The following is a 21,652-nucleotide window of genomic DNA, read 5'->3' as shown; positions in this document are numbered from 1 at the left end:
GCAGTAATTCAGTTCTTGTTTATCAAAATGGAATAAATTGCATTTGTTTCTTCAGTTACTTAGATAATTAAAGGAAAAAGAACAACTTTGGAAGAACATAAACTGGGTTTTCCCACTTCACTGATCCTGCTATTATATTCATTATCAGTTATTTACTGTGGAGATTGCTGGAATTGTACAAAGTGCAACAAGAATGCTATTAATCTATTGGGTCTTTTTTAAAATCCAATTCTTGCTGCAGGTGAGAATTGCAAGTCAGTTACTAACAGCACAACTTCCAATGGCTGAAATACAGTTTGGGGAATAATCTTCAGTTAATATCAATAGGTATGGCCCAGAAAGTAATTCTACATCTAATTGTGGTTTGAGAAGCAAGAAATTTTGTGAAATCCTTTCAAGTCTTACATATTTATTTACACATTTATCATAGATTTCTTCCAGGGTGATTAAACACTTCATTAGTAATACTGAGTTTTTACTGCGTGCTCTTTAGGTAAGCAGCTCCAAAACAGATATCAAAAAGTTGGAAGTTTCCAATGCTATGAAAAAGGACATTCCAGTACATAACAAAAAGCATTTGAGAAGTTGAAACATTTATTCAGAGAAGAGGAAAAGCAAATGTTTTATCATGGCTGCTTCAAAGGGAAGCATTTTGAAAATTTACAGAGTTAATACATTCCAAATAAACTGCAAAACATTACAAAACTATGAATTATAAAACTACTCCTTTCAACTTAATACATAGGTTTTTAATAAATTACTAAATGTTTAAAGCTTTCTGTCTGACTTTCTTGTACTTTTGCAAAACTTTAAAAATTTCCCATTAAATCTACAAGAAAACATTTGAAAAAAAATTAACCATAAAACACAAAGAAATTTAAAATCCAATTATGGCTGATCCTCATGTAGGTATTCTATCATATGAAGTTATCCAATTTTATAATGTTGTTTAAGGCAGTGTTTCCCAACCTTGGCCACTTGAAGATGTCCGGACTTCAATTCCCAGAATTCCCCAGCCAGCATCGCTGGCTGGGGAATTCTGGGAGTTGAAGTCCGGACATCTTCAAGTGGCCAAGGTTGGGAAACACTGGTTTAAGGAATAAGGTTTACTCCTTGCCATTTTATAACTTTGTGGAAGATGAGTAGATATATTGTAACTGATTCATTTTTAATCAAGTAATTGTTTGGTAAATCAAGTAAAACTCAACATTCATTTAATACTGGCATCTATCAAAGGTCCTGTAACAGTTTCTCTGTAGCCTTCCTGAATTTAGTTACATGTGTTAAATATACAGCAATACAATAAATGTTATATTTTAACAAAGTGTTAAAACAGAGAATAAGAGACAATTGGCAATATGGATTAAACTTATTCATATTTAAGGATTCAGTTTGACTGGAATCTTTCAGGAGTCAGCCCACTGTGTTAATAATACGCCTATCAAAACTACAGCTCATAGGATGGTTGTTTCAATGACAATCAATGACATTATCCTTTATTTTAGCCACATAACAAAGAAAGCCCAGATTTAAGCTTCTTAGTTCACATGTGAAGGGCGTAAGAGAGAACATTAGTTGAAGATTGTGTTAATTCTGGGATGCTATGTCTAAATTGGACCACGAGCCTTTCATGACAGTAACACTCCCAATCAAAACAAGCAAGCTGCATTCTTAGCTTCATCATCTATATTTTGGTTAGGTTGCCTTTTACCAAGTTTAGAATCGATTTATTCTTCACAGCATTCTACGTTTTCTCCACAATTCATCTCCGCGAAAATGAACGATTACAGGTAAGTGGAAGCAACTTCAAGTAAACACACTGGCTTTTTGACTTGAAGATATTTTATTCAAATGTTGTTATTTTAGAACAATAAAGCAGCCTTTAACATTAAGCTACTCAAAATACATTACAAAACATTAACATAATGTACTGGGTCATTTTTCCCTCTTTCAGGCACTTTCAAAAGGCATTTTCAGACCCACAGAATCTCCTCTTCCGGTGTGCAAATGAACAAAACTGCCAAGTGAAGCAATAATGCATAGTGCTAACTGGTATTCTGCAGGGTTACACAAGCATATTTGTTTTTTGCATTCTCGTTTAACATTCAAGTAATTATTCAACATACGACCCTGACGTTTTCTGTGGTTTTTGCAAATTGTTAAAATTATTTCTATTGCACACGTATATTTTTTGGGGGGGTGACAGAAAGACAGGTCACATCGCGGGTCTAGTTTTGCCCTCAAATGCTCAGAAAGAGTTCTCTCTACAACAGACTGCGTGGCCCTTGAACAAAACAGTCTCCAGCACTGTCATCGGTACCTAACGGGCTTTTTTTTTTTTTACTTTTATTGTGAAGCGAAATAAGCCTTCAAGCGTCCCTTACTTGATCTCAGAAGGTCAAACTCCCTGTCCAACAGCTCCTCCTCTGTCAGGTTGGAGAAATTGTCTTCTCCAAAAGGATTCCACCCAGACATATCAGGGGGGCTGCTGATGTTTTGTTTCTGGTAGCTGGAAAGAGACTCCGTGTCAGAGGAAGATGATCTGTGGGAATGGATTGAGAAAATGACTTCAGGCACTCTTCGGGTTATTTTAAGTCACGTTAAATGTCATTAAACACAGTGTAGAACAGGGATGGCTCTCCGGTGGAGAGCCGAATCTCCCCGCGGAGATTCGGACCCTCACCTCTCTCCAGGCCTTCCGGAAAGCCGTCAAAACCTGGCTGTGCCGGCAGGCCTGGGCCTGATGAGTTCCCCTCCCCTCTCGACTTGTATGGCTGTATGACTCTTGTGTATTTTAATTACGTGTATTGTGTTTGTATCCCCTTTTCCACTTTTGAGTTGTTCACTGCCCTGAGTCCCTCCCGGAGAAGGGCGGCATACAAATAAACTAAATCTTAAATCTTAATCTTAAATCTTTTCGGCATAAAGTGCACACATGCACTCTCGTCTGGGCTGCGACCATTTTTAATTCAAGGATTAAAACATTGGGTATTAAAAGTTAAAGACATCAAAATTATTATTCAAGCAGATAAAAAGAGCCAGTACATAGATGAGGTGGAAGTGGGATTTTCTACTAATCTATTAACTTGGTCCAAAATGGGATCCCTCCATCGAGGACCCAAGCCTGTTGACAAAGACAGCTTGTCAAGCTGTCCCAAAGATGCTTTTTAAAAAGGGCAACTGGACTTTCTGGTTTTTCTTTCTGTTTTCTTAAAGAAAACCCAAGGAAGTCCAGTTGCCTCTTGGAAAAGCACCTTTGGGACAACCATGACCTGGATGACTTGAGAATCTCCAAGCTTTTCCAGAAGGCCAAGAAGATAGGGGTGGATCTCACTCCGAGGGGCAAGGTATTCCAAAGGGTGGAAACCATGGCAGAAAAGTGCTTTTCCTAGACTCTCCCCCCCCCCCCCCGCAACTTGTTCTGACCTAGGCTTCCCCATCAGCATGAAGCTGAGTCCGAGTCCCGATAAACCCCTTTTATTTATAATTTACAGCGAATTCCTCTCCCATGGTCTTTCAAGATAATTCACAATTACCGACCTTTATCAGGCTTGGAGAGTGGCCAGGCCGATATATTTCAGACGCTGCAATACTTGGCAAGAATGTAGGAGTGAACTAATTGTCTCCTGCAAACTCCACTCCCCTTTTATTCCCTATGAGAGGGGCCATTCACCATCCACCTGTGGCTTTATTCCCAAGTTGACCCTTGTTCCTTAACTGTTCCCTTCGCCTGGCAACTCTGTGCATGCACACACTGGGAACAGGCTCCACCTGTTCTTCCGCCTCACTGATGTCTGACTCTGAAAGTAGCTGATAACTGTCGGATGGACCTGCCCCCCTCCCTCTGCCTCCGACACAGAGCCCTCATCAGAGCCTCCTCCAGACTCCAGGACTGGCTCATGTTCCTCCCCAACCTCCTCACTGTCCGAATCTGCTGCCAGCTCCACTGGCGGGCCACAACACAAGTGCAATTCCTTGGCTAACGGGATCCAGAGCTTGCACCTTCTGCCGGATTGAGTGGGGTTGGCCAATCCCTTTGGGGTGAGATGGTTCTTTAAGTGCGGTGGCTAAAAACGTGAGTTGAGGAAGCTTGCCTGTTTGTGGAATAAGGAGCATCCAGAGCTGCACCCACATGAGCTGGAAAGGATTTAGAATGAGAGATTAAGGCTGGTGAAAACTCCTGAGGAGAGGTAAGAAACTCAGGAGAACGTTTCGGTGGTGGCAACTGATTCCCAAGGACCTGTTGCTGTAGAAGAGCTTGTTGGTACTGCTGCATCTCAAAGGAGAAGGAGAAGAATGTCAGCACTGCAAAACTCTACCTCAGGTAAGCCTTAAAACAAACGACCCCAACCACACCTTGCACAGAAAATGAACATCTTCACTGAATTAACAGAAAAACACAAAACATCTGGAATTTAAACTGGCATCAAGAAACAAACAAGCTGTTAAAATAAGTTAAATCGGTTAATTAATTAGTTCCGTTTCATTTCATTGATTGTCGTTGCACCGCAAACAACGAAATCAAATGCCATCCTCAATGTACATTATTAGAACTATAAAAATAAGAACACAAATACACATCCTTCACATGCTATTTAATTGAAACTGAAAACCCCTGATTCTGCATTAATATTGCACTACCCCGTAGAATCCAATAGAGTTACTGCCCTGGGATAGGAGCTGTTTTTCAGCCTGTTTGTCCTTGTTTTTATTGTCCTGTACCGTCTGCCAGATGGTAATAGTTTTAAAAAAAAAAGGTTGCCCAGGATGAGATGGATCTTTAAAAATGTTTTGAACTTTCTTAAGGCAACAGGAGCTCTAAAGCTCTTCCAAAGAGGGGAGAGGGCAACCCATGATCCTCTGGGCAATGACGTTGACCCTCTGGAGCCCTGTCCTATCTGCCACTGTGCAATTGGCAAACCACACACAGGCGCAGTAAGTTAAAATACTCTCTATGGTGCAGCGGTAGAAGGTCACCAGCAGTTTTCCATTCAGTTGTTGTTTCCTGAGAAGTCTCAGATAGTTACATAATTAAGCACAATTAAATTATGCCATCTATTCCTCTCGCTCCACATTATGATGAACATAAAATGATGTAGCAAGATATTCTTGGCTGGGAGGAATCTTCACCAAAAACTTACAATATTGAACAAACATTGCTGTTTTTATGGGTATTTTTCCAATATTTACTTCTGGTTTCCAGCAAAAAATACCCATTGCATTCACTCAATGACCACCGGAAAAAAATTGCCGAAAAGACAGGTCCAGTCACATGATTTACAACTGCAACAACTTGCAACCATAATTCCGGGTTCAATTCCGGTTTTGAGTCGAGGATTATGTCCATTTATTTTGACCAAAAAAAACCCTTACAATTTGTTTTTCAAGAAGTAACGTTTTTCTTCTATTAATTAAATATTATGGGAAGTAAATAATATGGAAGGGATTGAAAACTGAAGATGTATCATTTTCTTCACACACATTTCATTGTTTCATAAGCCAAGATTAAAAAAAAAAGTGGCAGCCCAGAAAAACAATCCTCATCCTTGAAGAGGATGTATTTAAGATGAGGCTCCGCTAAAAGCCACCAGATTTATATATTCTGAGTTTCATTTATTTACATAATACTGTTAAATTCGCTCTCAACTCGTTGGTTTGCTTTAGTGAACAATAAATGGTTTCACAAAATGTTTGCTAAGTAGAGCCTAATAAATTAGAGGGAGCTAACCAGTGCAATCAAACTATTATTACAGTCCAAGCTTCCCTTTCTTAGCTAGAAGGGTTTTATTGGGTTTCCCAAAGTGATTTACCATAGCAGGATATGGAGAAGGAGGGGGCTGCTGATGCTGCTGCTGCTGCTGATACACAGTGCGTATCAAAAGCTGCTGCTGAACAACATGCTGCTGCATTGCTTGCTGATACTGTAATTGAAAAAGAAAATATTTGCATAAATCACAAATGCTGCTCAATCAAGTGAAATAACCCACAAACAAAACTGCTTTTGGCAACTCGGGGGGGGGGGGGGGAAACCCAGGGAAAGCCACACAGGAATTCTCTAGTAATTGCTTAATCCTTATTGTGAACAAAACAGTCCCAAGGTAAGCTACCGTGTTTCCCTGAAAATAAGACTGGGTCTTATGGGGGTTTTTTGCCACCAAAAAAAGGCACCAGGTCTTATTTTCAGGAGGGTGGGGGGGGGATGTCGTCCACTGACCCACCTCACTCGCGCACGTCGCCCCCCTGGCCTCCTTTTCGCCTTCAGGAACTTCTTCTGCAGCCAGCAAGGCTTTCCTGGAGGCCTTTGTAGACGATAACCGAGCTCCGGATCAATCTGGAGCTCTGTTATTGACTGAAGAGGCTGTCAGGAAAGCCTTGCAGGTAGAAGAAATGGGCCGGCAAGGCAGGTGTCCGGGTGTGCAAGACGTGGCTGCAAAGATAAGTAATAGGGCAGCTCCACCCCTCCATCCCCACCCTAGCTTATTTTTTAACCCGTGCATCCTGGAGTGGGAGGTGTCTTAATTAGGGCTTATTTTGGGAGGTAAGGCTTATATTGGGCACAGGTGTAAAAATCAAGCTAGGACTTACTTTTGGGGTAGGTTGTATTTTGGGGAAAACGCGGCGGTTTGGGGACGGGGCGGTTCAGGGCTGTTCCTACTCTGTGTTTCCCATTCTCTACGCTCTGTACCCCACGTAAAAATGTTAGAAATAGCAAATAGACACATCCCAAATGCAGAGCAAATCGAAAGGCATTCTGCAAAATGGTGAGGAAGACAGACAGGTTATATAAGATTTGAGTCTGAAAGAAAGTAGAAGAGGCAACGTGAAAGTGGGATTACACATCACAGCTAAGCCACAGCATTACCTGCTGCACGTATGAATCATGGAGCAATTGTTGTTGCTGCTGTTGCTGTTGCTGATGTAAATGATGCAGCTGTTGTAGCCTCCAGTCACCTTGCTGTAGTTGTTGCAATACTCTGTTTTGCTGTGGGGTTCCCGGCGACAATACGCTCTCGTGACCATTTCCAATCTTTGAGGCTCCTGGAACATTTCCAAATGCACATTAATGAATTTATTTAACATGTATTTTCCTGATGACTCCAATGGCCCATCCCCAAGCTCCATAAAACTCTTAGCCTAGGAATAGCGAATCTTTCACGCTTCACTTCACTCACCAATTACCTCCAATAGACCGATTAGATCCCACAGATTAGGCCTCCTCCGGATTCCATCCACTGGCCAATGCCGACTGGCGACCACCCGGAGGAGAGCCTTCTCTGTGGCTGCTCCGGCCCTCTGGAACGAGCTCTCTGTGGAGATTCGGACCCTCACCACCCTCCAGGCTTTCCGCAAAGCCCTTAAAACCTGGCTGTTCCGACAGGCCTGGGGCTGATGAGTTCCTGTCCCCGCTCGAATGGTGTGTCTGTTGAGTTGTTTTTAAAATTGTGGTATTGTTTGTCTATGTCTTTTTTTCCCTATTTGTATCCCCTATCCCCCCCCCACCCTGACTTGGGTTGTGAGCCGCCCTGAGTCCCTTCTGGGAAAAGGGCGGCATAGAAATATAATAAATTCAATTCAATTCAATTTACTTTTCTACAGAATATTTTGTTTGCCCTGCTTTATTTCCTCTTCAGCTAAGCCTTGACAAATAGTAACGAATCATCGATATTTTGGCGGTACAGCTACAATTTTCAACTATCCTAACCCAGCAAATTTTACATCTTAATACAGAACATTGAACATTTCCTGTAAACGTAACCCCGTTGTTGCTCACTAAGAACTCCACAATGTAACATTATCGCCTGGAATATTAACAAGACTTCGTTTATTTTGGGATGAGTGAACTGTTTTGCTAGAGAAATTTTTAACTAGATGCATTGCTTTTTAAAACAATAACATGTTTTTTACAACTCTGTGGGTAGCAATTCTCATACTGTGCTAAAATCCACAATTGCTTGATTCTTACACATTCAGAAGGCAACTGCTGATGCCTTCTAATTCTGGAAGGAAGTAACCATGATTTCTACTCGTTGCCAAAAGGAGCTCTTTACAGCTCACTGCATTCGTTTGAGAAATTACCTTTGTGTTCATTGTTAAAATCACCGGGAACTGGCACTTTTACTGGTGTGGCTGAGCTCTGAATTGTAAGAACACTAGAAGTGGAAGTGCTTGCATTGGCCTTTGGTCTCTGACGGGGTGCTATTGAGGTTTCTGTTGGTCCAATGGCATCTGTTATTCTAACAAAAGAAATTAAGAAGGAACTTTGTTATAATCTTTTTATAAGCAATGTACAGAATAATATGGGTGGTAAAGGTGTGTAGGAATTTCACAAAGATTACTGGGGTGACAAATACAGCTCCCCAACTCAGAATGTTTCTAATTTTTAGTTAGTTAGTTCAGTGTTTCTCAACCTTGACAACTTGAAGTCCTGTGGACTTCAAGTTGCCAAGGTTGAGAAACACTGAGTTAGTTAGTTAGTTAGTTAGTTAGTTAGTTAGTTAGTTAGTTAGTTCAGTAGGTAGGTATGTAGATAGGTAGGAAGGAAAATACCTACCTACCTACTGAACTAACTAACTATGCCACACATCTCACAGTTACAGAAACTCTGGGAGTCTTAAAGCATAATACAAAGATAATACAAAACAATTACAAATTAAGAAAGATTAAATGAAAGCTAAAAAGCCAAGAGAACGGACAATATAGGGGTGGAGATTTATTCTCTAACTACCCATCAGCACCCCTTGCATATTGGGGTGACAGACCTCCAAGCAAAGCCAGGTTTTAAGGCCATTCCAGAAGGACAGGAGTGTGGGGGACTGAAATAGGCAGTTTCATTTTATTTGGACTACTGCAGGGCTTCCCTTAAAGATCACCCAAAAACTACAGGGGTGATTTAATTCCATCTATGTGATACCTCTACTACACAAACTACATTGATTGCTAGTTTGCTACTGGCTACAATTCAAGGACCTCTTACTTCTGCTTGGCTGAGGGCCTGGGTATCTATGGGATCGCCTTGTTCTATCTCTTTCTATCCCTCTGATAAGACCCAGCAGGATCACAGGCACCAAAAGCAACAGTACTTCAACAGCGGCCTTCTCTGTGGTCACTCTACTTGCTGAAAATACATTTCCCAAAGTTCACAAGCTACAATCTTCCTGTCCTTTGAGGAAGCTGTAAAGACCTGATTTTTTTCAACAGGTTGGGGTCAAGGTGATTTTGTGACCCCACTTTTACTAACTGACTAACAGACCCATTGTAATTATCTAATTACTAGCTGAATACCCGTACTTCATAACGAAACTATGTGATCGGGCTATGCAGTTCATAATCCGTTGGCTCAGTGGTGGTCAAGATTGAAACACATAAGGGAACATCAGTCCCACTGCCTTGAGTCCGGAAGCAGTTCCATAAGTGGAAGGCATAGACATTTTGGTGAGGTACCGACATTTAGTACTGTAAGGAGCCCCAGACCGCTCTTGAGTGAAGGAGTGGATCATCTGCCAGTATGAACTGAGGTAACGGAATGTGAGGCAACTGGCAGTTGGAACAGAGTTCTTTTCAGGCAGGGAGGAGGAGTAGAACTCCTTAGCATCAGAGCGTGTTAATTACTCTATGAGAATTACTAATGATCTGATGGTCATTTCGAAAAATCCTTTCTTAGTGAGCACCTAGAAGCCAAGCGAAACATATGTGCCAAATTTCAGGTTTGTAGGCTTTACGGTTCTGGAGATTTTGTGATGAGTGAGTGGTATTTGGCTCTTGATATAGATAGATAGATAGATGGATGGATGGATGGATGGATGGATGGATGGATGGATGGATGGATGGATGGATAGATGATAGATAGATAGATAGATAGATAGATAGATAGATAGATAGATAGATAGATAGATAGATAGATAGATAGATAGATTATGCCATTCTCTATGGATTCTTAATTATCTTTGCTTGTGCATTTTAATGTTGTTTTCAAAGTATATTTTGCTGCACATTGCCTAGAGTTTGTGCTACCTGAGGCAGCTTATACATTTCAAACAAATAAAAATAAAACCACCTTTCTCTCTTCCCAGCTATGAGACCAAGAGAACGTGAATGGAAATAGTGTTTCTTCACCCCATAACCAGCCTATTGTGTCTCAATGCTGAGCCATGACAACAACGACGTTACAATTGAAGGGACAGAAAAATACTGTTCACCAGCCCTTGTTTCACAATAAGAGTCTAGTAGTTGGCAGTGGAAGTATAGATAATTTCATCTTTGTTTCCCTTTTCAGCATCCCGTTATATTAATATGTATCATGTCTGGTTAAGAAGCATAGCAAGAAACAAAGAGAACTCTTTACTACAGCTTGATGTTCTTTTTAAAAAAATCTTGCATTTTTTTACTCTGAACAGTTTGAAAAAGAGTTTTAAAACAGAAAAGTGTGTTCTGGCTTATACTCCTAGTCCTTATTATGCGAAAAAAACATAAAAAGCACAGGTTAGAAACATTTCGGCTCAATTTAGTTAAATTATGCAATACATAAACATCTTTAAGTTTTTTTCTATGCCTTCAAAATTGTGCATTGGGAAGCAGTGTGTCTGTGTGCATGTACACATGTGTGTATCTAGGGTATGTGTCAGAGGTGGTATTTAGCCGGTTCGCTCCGATTCGAGCGAATCAGTAGCGGAGGCTGCGGGAGGCTCCACCCACCCGTCCCGATGTAACGCGCAAGCACTGAGCATGCGCAGATGAGGCACATGCCCTCACATTTGCGAACCGGTAGGGAAGGTAAGTGAATCCCAGTTCTGGTATATGTGTAGACATACATCATATGTGTTTATTCTTCAAAATTATCACAAGAGGGCGCTTGTGTAATATTTTCTCTGAAAGAAACATGCATTAATGACTTAATCCTGATTGTGCCGTTCAGTTTACCTTCAAATGTACCCTAGTACATTTGTACAAAAATGGATTTTTAACAAAATAAATAAATAAATAAACCACTGCCGTTTAAAAAAAAAAAAAGCAAAATCAGATTACTAACAATGGAAACCATTCAAGAGCAAACATTTGATCTTATAAATATACCGGATTATTCTCTTTAAATGGGCAACCCTTGTCTCAAGTACCCTTTCTCTTAACATATATGCAAGAGAACAAGAGTGGAAGGCAGAGGAAAATATGGGAGCTCACAGCACTTCTATTTATCTTTTTTTCCTGCACTTTTTTTTTCTTTCCCCTTTTTTCCTTCCTTTATATTACTTTTATCTGCTCGTTAAAACTTTCAATAGAGTTAATATTTTTTATAAATAGCAATGGAGCAACAAAAGCATTCTGGATGAAGCATATGATCCAGAATTATCACTGTGTAGATTCAAGCCAAGATGGATCTTATGGCAATTTTTTTTATCACTGTTAGCTATACTATCCTTCAGGGCCATCTACAAGGGCCGAAAGCACTGCACAATGACAGCACTGTCCCTGAGCGGGCAGGTTCTGTCCATCAATTGTTGTAGAGGAGAGTGGGGTCAATTCATTATGGGGGATTCTAGGCTTCAGCTTTCCCTTCATCCCGTTTAAACTCTGCACGAAGCCAATGGGGAGTCAGAAATGCAATGGAAGGGTTGCATGTGGAGTAACCAGCCTGGATTCTACCCAAGCAAGAGCAAGTGGCTATTCATTCAGCAGCTGGCTGACCACGGTCTTGTACCAATTCTGATTCTGAACTGAAGTATGTTCTACATGGAACTAGGAGCTTTCCTGGACTCACAGCACTCACACCAGGGGAAATTGTGTTCAGAAGTGAGCATCTTGTGGCCACAGGACAAAGCTCTGCATAATGAAGTTTAATAGTATGCCAAAAAAAAAAGTGGACTGAATTATTTAATAAAATTATTGCACTCACCTAGCTTTTATTTGGCTTTTCTTAGCAGCAGCCTCACTAGCTGTCAAGGGCTCAGGAAGAGTTGAAGGGAGAGGAGAATTCTTGGGGAAATAAGCGAGTATATATTAGGAATAGATTTTTTTTTAAAAAAATAGTAACAGAAAATATATCATACCAAGTTGAACATAATCACATTGCATACCAACAATAAACAAGGAAGCCTATATATGGTATTATTCTATTTGGAGAACTGGGGGTGTAGCCGCCTTGTGAGGTTTCAGGTGGTCCCCAAAAACTTCTAAAGCACGATTTCATTGAGGGCCGCATCGGGGTTGTGTTTGGCCTCGAGGGGACAGAGTGGCCATGGCAAGCTCGATATCACTCGTGTTGGGGGCACTGTCAGGATTCCCATGGATGCCCTAATTAACTCTTGAGGTTCGAGCCGAGTTTCAAAAGAAATCCAGTTATTTATTAAGAGCAACATCTCAGCATGGAGTGAAGTCAGCTCTGCCCCATGTAATTTACGGCCCAACTATGACCGTGTTTTCCCCCCCTCCTCCCAGGGTGTGTCATAAATCACATTCTCCCAACGGAGCACTTTCATGGACTGTAGAAAACACGCCTCTCTGGCTGGCTCTGCTAACCTGGGATACAGCCTTGAGAAAGGTATGCGTGGAATGTGTTTCTGGTCATGACTGCTGAGCTGCTCCGTCAGTTCTCCGCTGTCCTGCCTATGGCAACTCAAGAACAGGCCAGGAAGGCTTTACGAGTTGACTGTTTTCGGCTGTGATGGCCTCCTGCAACCCTCTGCCAGCAAAAACAGAGCTTGGGAGGCCTTACGAGATCCATTTTCGATGGCAGAGACACCATGGACCGATCCTACACTGTTTTCAGGGCCAGATCTAAGCACCCCGCGGGCCCTGAGTTTGACATCCCTGTTCTAAAGTGTCAGAGGAACAGTATGCGCTATTTGCAGAATGACATTTGGGAAGAAGTCTTGATGTGGCTAACAGCTGCCTCACATAAGGAGAGGCCAGGTACCCCACGTCAACAATGGAAAGAAGATGGTGAAAGTCACCTGAGCGCAGCAAGGCTTGCAGAATGCAGGGCAACGGAGGCAGCTTTCTGATGATGGCTTTATGATCAGGTTGCTTAGTGACAGAAATTCCAGTCTCAATTACTGTTGTAATTCAAAGACCACCTGTACAGTACTATTCTGCATTTTTAACTTTGATTTTCGTTTTTGTTTTTGCAAGAAACAAGGTCAGGTGAATAGCTCTTAACTTGGTCAATTATTTAATGACACAAGCATATCTTGGAAATGAGGCCAGGAAGTAATATGTCAAGTGCATTAAAAATGCATATTGCATTTGTTATGATCAATACAAGCATACATTATCTCATTCGGTAACTTTTAAGAATAAACTCTTCCCTTGTCGATACTACATTTGTTAAAAGATATGGTCTTTTTCAACAGAGGAAGATGAATTAATATTTTTTTAAGTAAACCTGATTACCACTCCTACTTATTATTCTGAACAAGATGTACTGTGTCAAAACAGGCACAAATACGGATCTACGTACATTCATGTTTAAAATTGGACAGTCCTTTTTGGCAAGTTTAAAGGCAAAATAAGATACTTGAAAGATATCAGGTCTTCGCTCTTGATCTGGTTCAAGCATGTATCCTGTTGAGTACAGCAAATTAAATTATTAACATAAAAGTGAAAAGTCACTAAGGCAACCAAGTTTATTAAGAGTGAATAAATTGATTTTATAGTTACCTCTGAGTTCTAATTACATTATTTTCTACAGATTAAGGAAGTACCATAGCCAGGTATGGGTGTTAAGAGGATAGAGTGATTGGATTGATTCCTCTTAATTGTCATTACATTATTTTATGTAATAGTCTTACATCTATCCATAAATCACACTGTGAACTTTGTACCAGTTCTATCTAGCAACAAAGCTACAGGGGTTTCTTTTTCTTTTTAAATTAGATCTGGCTAATTTCATGCCTTCACAACTTAACAGCTAAATTATTCTAAACTACTTCAAAAAATTATTTTAATCACCATTTGGCACCACTGTAAATTATCTTTCAGGCCTAATTTATGGTACCAATTTTAACTTTCCACACCCTTAAACTGCCAAGGCTTCTTGAATGCTGTATCTCCTATTGTATCATTCTTACATACTTTCAAACTGCTAGGTTGGGAGAAGCTGGGACAAGTAACGGGAGCTCACTCTGTTATGTGGCACTAGGGATTTGAACCACCGAAATGTCGAACTTTCTGATCGAGAAGCTCAGCATCTTAGCCACTGAGCCATCACGTCCCTTTGAACACATTATTTATTTTTAAAACCTCGTGATATTAACATGTTATGCCTACACGTAGCAATTTAATTTCACATAGAAAGTTCAGTAGGTAAAGTGTACCAGTTACTTACTTATCAAACAATGCATACTGTGTGAATAGCGTGAATTGTCTGGGATGGTAAAGCTTCCATCACAAATAGCAACCTGACTCTCACCAAAGGGAAGTATGAAAAAACAAAGTTTATACAGCAAGCAGCCAAGGGCCTGTTTAAAAAAGCACATCATTATAGTAGTAACTGAACTATAAAAACAGCAGACTATTTCAAAAGTTGCAATCAGTTTTGTTATCACAATTTCATATTATTTGAACAATTTCTAGATATAACAATAAAACCATTAAAACATGTTGTTACTTAGATCATTATGTACTATTTAGCAGCAACTTTTCCTAAACTATAATTCTGTCACATTTGCTCATTTTAACAATAATTTTCTTGATTTTTTTTAAAAAAATTTTTTTGCTGCTTGTGGCATTATGACAACTTATTCTGATGGTCATTTATTTCACTTCTACATCCTCAAAGTACACTTGTCCTAGCAAAAGTGCTATTGTGGTAAATACTGTATTTTTGGAGTATAAGACGCACCTTTTTCCCTCATAAAAAAAGCTGAAAATCTGGAGGTGTCTTATACACTAAATACAGCATTTTTTCACCCCCGAAACTCCACCCCTTTTGCCAAAATGGCCATGCAGAGCCTGTAGGAGGCTTTCAGAGTGCTCCTGGGAGCTGGGGATGGCAGAAATGAGTGAAAAACAGGCCGTTTTTTGCTCAGTTTTGCTCCTTCCCAGCCCCCAGAAGCACTCTATAAGCCTCCTAAAGGCTATGCATGCAATTTTTTGACAAAAAAATGGGCCTGTTTTCATGAAAAACAGGCTGTTTTTTGCTCATTTTTGGGGGGGGCACCCCCCAGGAGCACTCTACAAGCCTCCTAAAGGCTATTCGTGCCCTTTTTTTCCCACAAAAACAGGGCATTTTGGGGAGATCTGCAGAGTGCAAAAACTTTTTTTTTTTAATTTATCTCTTCAAAACCTTGGTGCATCTTATACTCCGAAAAATACGGTAGTTTCCAAATGTAATGGATTGAATTGTTTCTATAAATTTAGTCAACAGAACTAAAAAAACCAAAATAAATATGATTCTTTTAAAATTATGTTCTACATTGAATTTGGCAGATTAAAAATGTCACCCATTTCATTTTTATAAATTGTATAGAAGATATGAGTTGGATTCAGACACTTATACACAGCAGACTCACTGAAATTAAGAAAGATTACAATAAACCTGGCTACTTATAGATTCTTCTTTATATACTGATTTGGTCAGCTCCTTTCTTATTAATTCTTACAAAAGAGTTTATCTTACCCAGATATCTGCCTTGGTTGTAATTGTTTTCCCTCCATAAAGATTGATCATTTCAGGAGCTCTATACGACAATGTGGTATACCTTAAGGCAAAATAATAAAAGTCAAGAGTAAAAGTTAATCAAACACAAATATGACTACTGTAACGTGTTTTACAAACCCAAACTACACAGCTGTTGCACTAGTAAAAGTACTTGAAGGTGGGCTATTATTTATTTTATTTTATTTTTAAAAAATTATGACACTCTGATACATTTTTCTCAAGGTGGTTGATTAAGAAATCAGACCTGGATATGCACATAAAATGTTTTGATTACTGACGGTTTGGCTTAGTTTTTTTTGCAATTTAGGGATGCACACAATAGCAAAGAGCAAAAGCATTCTACATCAATGGCAGAAGGAAAAAGATACTAAAGGTCAGCTGGGGGCAGCAGGAGTGACAGGAAGGAGGGGGGAGGTCACAGAATGCAGAGTGGCCAAAGGGGCAGAGATGGCAGAGTGGGGGAGGGTTGAAGTGCATGCTAGAATTGTAAATGCAGACAGACAGAAAAGCTCTGGATTTTGATCATGTGACTACAGGGAGAGAAGTGCTTCAGTGACTTCACCTCTGAAAAACATAACTATTTGTTTAGCACCACTGTAACTTCAAAAGGCCATTGATGGAATGGTCATTAAATGAGGACTATATAGAACGGATTTCTAAATGTACAAATTCATTCAATTAAAGAACCGAGCCTTTGGATACATTATTTTTTTAAAAAACCTTTTGCTATTAAAGCAGGCACTTGAGATTTGCAAACATTTTAAAGATGTATTTTGCTATTGTTAGGATGGAGAAAACTGCTGCCTTAAGATGTGCAACTTACTTTTTAATTTCTTCTTCAACTCCACTGACTCCATCTTTCTGAGGGTTAAGGAATTTATTAGTGGCACTGCCGAAGTCACAAAGCACATAATTTCCACTGTCATTCAATAAAAGGTTTTCGACCTAGAAGGAAACAAAAATCAATTTACAACAAATAAACACAAACACCGAATATAGTTCTAATAATTTTCAAGCACTTTCATTTAGCTGTTTGAGTTAGACTGAAGAAGTAAACGTTATTATTACTTTAATTCCCCCAAATAAAGATATATACACTGTATTATGACATACACTGCATTCACACCTCAAGAGTAAATATAATAGAGTTAACAAGCTGCTTGCAATTAGCCTACCAAACATTCTGCCCCCAAAAGAAATGAAGAGGGTTGGCTATATCAGGAGGCAGAACTTTTTAGTAGAAGCCCCTACTGGATATGCTCTTCCTGAAACCATGATTCCCCTCTACCTTACACTCACTTACAATGCTATATTTTCTCAGTACTACTTCAGTGCCTTCATCTTTCACTTAGAATCATAATTATTTTGATTTATTTACCATAAATTATTGTACTGTTGAACTACTGAGACGCATGCTACCTAGAGTCAATCCGATTTGGGCAATTTATAAATTTTGTAAATAAATGGAGGGAGATACAGTGGTAGATGCAACCTTAAAATAACTAGGAATGTCCCAACTACAAGAACTATTAACCAGTGGAACAGCCTGTCTTCTGAAGCCACGGACGCCTTGTTATTGAAGGTTTCCAAGCAATGTTGGACAGTATGGGATGACTTAAGGATTCCTGCTGTGGGCAGAGAGGATTGGATGAGAGGGCCTCCCAAGTACATTTTAAATAGTATTATTCTATGAAATAAAACAAATATTGAATAGAAATTTTCACAAACCATAGCTATGTTTTAGAAAGTACAAGTTGGTTTACTTCTGTTATTTATTAATCCATTTGAACACAGATTTATATCTCTGTCCCTATATATAAGCTCTTAACTGTCCATCTCCTTACTAAAGACAGTACTGTACTAAAGATAGTACTTTTATACTTATCAAAGACAGTGCAACCAATGCTGTTATCCAGGTTTAGCTGCCCAAATAGTACATCCTACATTTGCATGTTTTAAATGCACTGAGATCTACTCAAGAACATAAAAGAGAATGAAAAGTGGAGTGTAACACGCACACAAAAAAATTATAGCAAGTCAGAATAACTTAAGTCTTTTGTTTTCAAATGATCTCAAACTGAAAAACTGCAGAAGAGCCAGCCAAACCAAACCAAATCAGTAGAGATTTTGAGATTAAAGGTTATGTTATTGATTATTTGCAAAGATTAGAAGTACATGTGTACATCTGGGTGTGATCTTTAATCCTTTTGATTGTGGGACTTTCCAAGTAACACTGAAACTGTTTACAATACTGTTATATAGAATTTGAGTAGATTTCATGGTGTTGTTCCAGTTTACAGAAGACTAAATTGTGAGTTTAAATTACAAGGAAGCATTTTCACATGTATAAGCTCAGCATCTGATAGGGTTGGTGCTGAATGCAACTCATACGTGTGTCTGTGTGTGGAGAGGATACTTGATACTACCTCAGTACATAAAGAAGAATTTATTAACAATAAGAGGCCTTGAAATAGCCTGTCCCAGAAAGTGGTAAATTTCAGTGGAAAAGGGGCAGGATGCCATAGGTTTCATAATATATTCTTCCTGGATTAGATGACCTCTACAGTCCCTTCCAACCTAATTTATAATTCTATGACCATTTTAAGCATGAAGTGAAGCTTTCTGAAGATCTCTGACAAGAACTATACAATACAATAGCAGAGTTGGAAGGGACCTTGGAGGTCTTCAAGTCCAACCCCCTGCCTAGGCAGGAAACCCTATACCGTTTCAGACAAATGACTATGCAACATCTTCTTAAAGACTTCCAGTGTTGTGGCATTCACAACTTCTGGAGGCAAGTTGTTCCACCGCTTAATTGTTCTAACTGTCAGGAAATTTCTCCTCAGTTCTAAGTTGCTTCTCTCCTTGATTAGTTTCCACCCATTGCTTCGTGTTCTGCCCTCAGGTGCCTTGGAAAACAGTTTGATTCCCTCTTCTTTGTAGCAACCCCTGAGTTCATCTTTTGTTCATCTTGTCTTGGTGAACAAAAGGAAGGCACTGTATTAGCCTTGGATTATTTAGCTATTTATTGATGTACTGATTTGGTTGATTGAATGTCTAATGTTTGATATTTAGATTGCACTGTATTGGATTGTATATCCTGCTTATAGAGTCATGTGACTAAATTACACTTGAATCTCAGTGGCAAATAAATAATATAATAAAAAGTGATGGGAGAAAGATTCTGTTCAAGTTAGTTATCAGTTCTGATGTTGCCTAAATGTAAGACAGATACCTACTTTACAAAATTAATCAAATAACTTAAGAAAAGCAATTTGATGCAAACTAGGAAAAATCCAACCAGGCAAATTCTAGCAATAGCAATAGCATTTATTCTTATATAAGGCCCTATAGCACTTTACAGCACTCTCTGGGAGGTTTACAATGTAAGCATTTTTGCGTATTTTCTCCAACAATCTGGGTCCTCATTTTACCAACCTCAGAAGGATGGAAGGCTGAGTCAACCTTGAGCCAGTCAGGATCAAACTCCTGGCAACAGGCAGTTAGCTGCAATACTGCGCTTTAACCACTGCTCCATCAGGTCTCCCTAATTTTAAACTAGTAGGTGTTTCTAACTATTTCTAAGGACAATGTATATGTTTTAGAGTACCACCTACATGTTATTTGATTAGGAATTATGCCTTTTAATGCATGCTGATTAGTGTACATTTGAAGTGACAGTAAAATTATTTTTAGTCTATTGTCAATTCCTGTGATAGGGTAAAGTAACACAGATATTATTAAAAAGTAGCTTCCTCTATGATTAGGAAAATTCTGTTCAGGAAAAATCAAGACTGCTAAAATGTCCTAGCTTGTCAGAATAGTTTATATCTCTAAAAAATACTGGACCATTTTCTAGCGACACAAACTAGGGGAAAAAAGTATTCCTTTTTTTTCAAAGGGAGAACTATCTGAACTGGAACACATAAGGATCAATCTCCCAGATCAGAAATTATCCAGCTTCTTGTCAACAAATGGCTTTATCTTACCGCCTTCAGTTTATTCCATTACTTAATCAGACAATCCTTCAATACCATCTATTCTTGATACAAGCTGAAAGCCAAAACTATCATCAGCATACTAGGATAAATTACTCCAAATTCCCAGAACCTGCTTAAAATATAAGTTATAGCTATTTCAGAAGCCAGTAATTTCTCTGAATATTATTGTTTAACAGTAACCCCGCAAATACAATCATACTCAATTTATTATCAATTTGGCCTCCAATCTATTAAACTACTGAAGAAAGAAATCAGAGTTGAGATTAATGTTGCTGTCAGCTAAAAAACAGTAAAGTCTTATCCCATAAGTAATCTGTTACAGTAAACCCAAAATTTTCAAGCATTTTACACAAAAAGGACACACCTGAAACAAATGATAAATAGTCGTTCTATTATTTCCACAAGCCTTTCCTAATTAATAATACCATTACTACCAGTTTCAAAACAGCATTTCAAACTATTATTTCTTTTGACAAGACAGCAATTTTTTTCAGTACATTTGGCCATCATTTTCCACCTCCATTCAACTGAACTTCCAGTTCCACTTAAGGAGCAAGATGAAAAAGAATTAATTATTCAGATAATTTCTTAGATCTCATCCAGCAAGTTGAGCATATTCTCAAATCAAAGAAACCAAAATTGATGTAATAACAACAAGGTTTTTTAAGATACCATCTATCTAAACTCGATTAAGACTATGAACTTAGGAAGAAAACATGGACATAAGCAACCTAATAGATAAATTGCACAAAGGCAAATATAAAGACTTTATTTGATTGTTTGAAACATTTATATAGGCACCCATTTCATATAAGAATTGAAATATTGATAGTAGAAGCTAAAAAAAACCCACATTAAATAATGCCATGAACAGTTTAAGGCAAAGATAATGAATAAATAAAACTACGCCATACAATTATTCATTCATAGACAGGAATAGCATGGATTTCGGTCACAATTTTCTCACCTTCAAATCTCTATGAACAATGGGAGTTTTGCATTGGTGCAGCCTAGCAACAGCTTCACAGGCATCACAAAAAATTCTTAGCACTTCTGATTCAGTAAAGCCCGTTTGTAATCTCTGGTTCATCTGATTCACTATTTGCCCCGCTACAAAGAAGGAATAAAAAAAATGTTATATAGCAGATTGGATTCAATTCGGTAAGATTGGAAACATTAAATATTCAAAACCCTGAAACACTTAACACAATGTTGCTATTCAAAGTAAGAGTTTAGATTTCATCTATTATTTATTAGAGATAAATACTAAGGATATAGTTAACATAAGCATTTCACAATAACAAATTGAATCAAAACATTTTTTTAATTTAATTTGGCAATTTACAATCAAATTAGCCTGATAAAAAATATGTCCCAATATATAAATAAACTGCAGTCCAAGCACAAATGACAAAATTAATTGCACCACGTTGAAGAAAGGATCTTCTGCAGATAAACCTAAAACACTGATTCTATATGAAATGTGCTCTGAATATTTCATATTGCCCTAACATACGAGTGATCACTGTCATTTTTGTACCATTTTGCTTTCTAACAAGAAGCAACGAAATGGAGGAACATCAGCAAGTCAGGTTGGCTATGGATAATCTATTTCACCTTGCAGTAACTATCTCCAAAGCTGCTGTATTTTTCTCCAAAACACTGCATGCTAGCCAACTATTTTTGTTATTAAGATGACAAAAAATGTACTTACCACGACAATATTCCATTAAGATAAGCACTTCCCACACATTATCACTAACAGTATTAACAGCACAATCCAAATACCCTACAATGTTCTTGTGCCCAGACAATTCTTTCTGTAAAAAAAGAAACATTCTTAAGTATAAAGGGGGGCGGGGGGAATATGCTAACTTTTAAGGCCAAAACAAAAGTAATTCTATCACAAACTATCATTCAATGCAAACTATTAATCATCAGTTAATTATTTTATGATGTATTAGACATTTTATTAAGTATTTTTTTCCTGTTATCATCT

The 21,652-nt window shown here is 38.6% G+C and overlaps 1 protein-coding gene across 1 annotated transcript in view; it reads right to left on the bottom strand.

Annotated features, from left to right (window-relative positions):
* Positions 1 to 21,652, bottom strand: part of BMP2K (BMP2 inducible kinase) — a 57,901-nt gene that overhangs the window by 15,866 nt on the left and 20,383 nt on the right. Inside the window, exons 3-14 of the mRNA XM_087724001.1 lie at positions 21,368 to 21,473; positions 20,621 to 20,763; positions 16,476 to 16,597; positions 15,611 to 15,692; positions 14,318 to 14,450; positions 13,451 to 13,554; positions 11,888 to 11,967; positions 8,077 to 8,234; positions 6,863 to 7,038; positions 5,811 to 5,921; positions 4,095 to 4,276; positions 2,385 to 2,542 (exon numbers count right to left, since the gene is read on the bottom strand). Coding sequence (XP_087580127.1) covers positions 2,385 to 2,542; positions 4,095 to 4,276; positions 5,811 to 5,921; positions 6,863 to 7,038; positions 8,077 to 8,234; positions 11,888 to 11,967; positions 13,451 to 13,554; positions 14,318 to 14,450; positions 15,611 to 15,692; positions 16,476 to 16,597; positions 20,621 to 20,763; positions 21,368 to 21,473 — 1,555 coding nt within the window. The remainder of the gene's footprint in view (positions 1 to 2,384; positions 2,543 to 4,094; positions 4,277 to 5,810; positions 5,922 to 6,862; positions 7,039 to 8,076; positions 8,235 to 11,887; positions 11,968 to 13,450; positions 13,555 to 14,317; positions 14,451 to 15,610; positions 15,693 to 16,475; positions 16,598 to 20,620; positions 20,764 to 21,367; positions 21,474 to 21,652) is intronic.

This window comes from Thamnophis sirtalis, unplaced genomic scaffold, assembly GCF_051295495.1.
Source record: "Thamnophis sirtalis isolate CommonGarterSnake01/CBP01778 unplaced genomic scaffold, rThaSir2_p1.2 scaffold_10, whole genome shotgun sequence".
In the NCBI taxonomy this organism is placed as follows: Eukaryota; Metazoa; Chordata; class Lepidosauria; order Squamata; family Natricidae; genus Thamnophis; species Thamnophis sirtalis.
The sequence above is the reverse complement of the archived record's forward strand: the minus strand, read 5'-3'. Positions and strand labels throughout refer to the sequence as shown.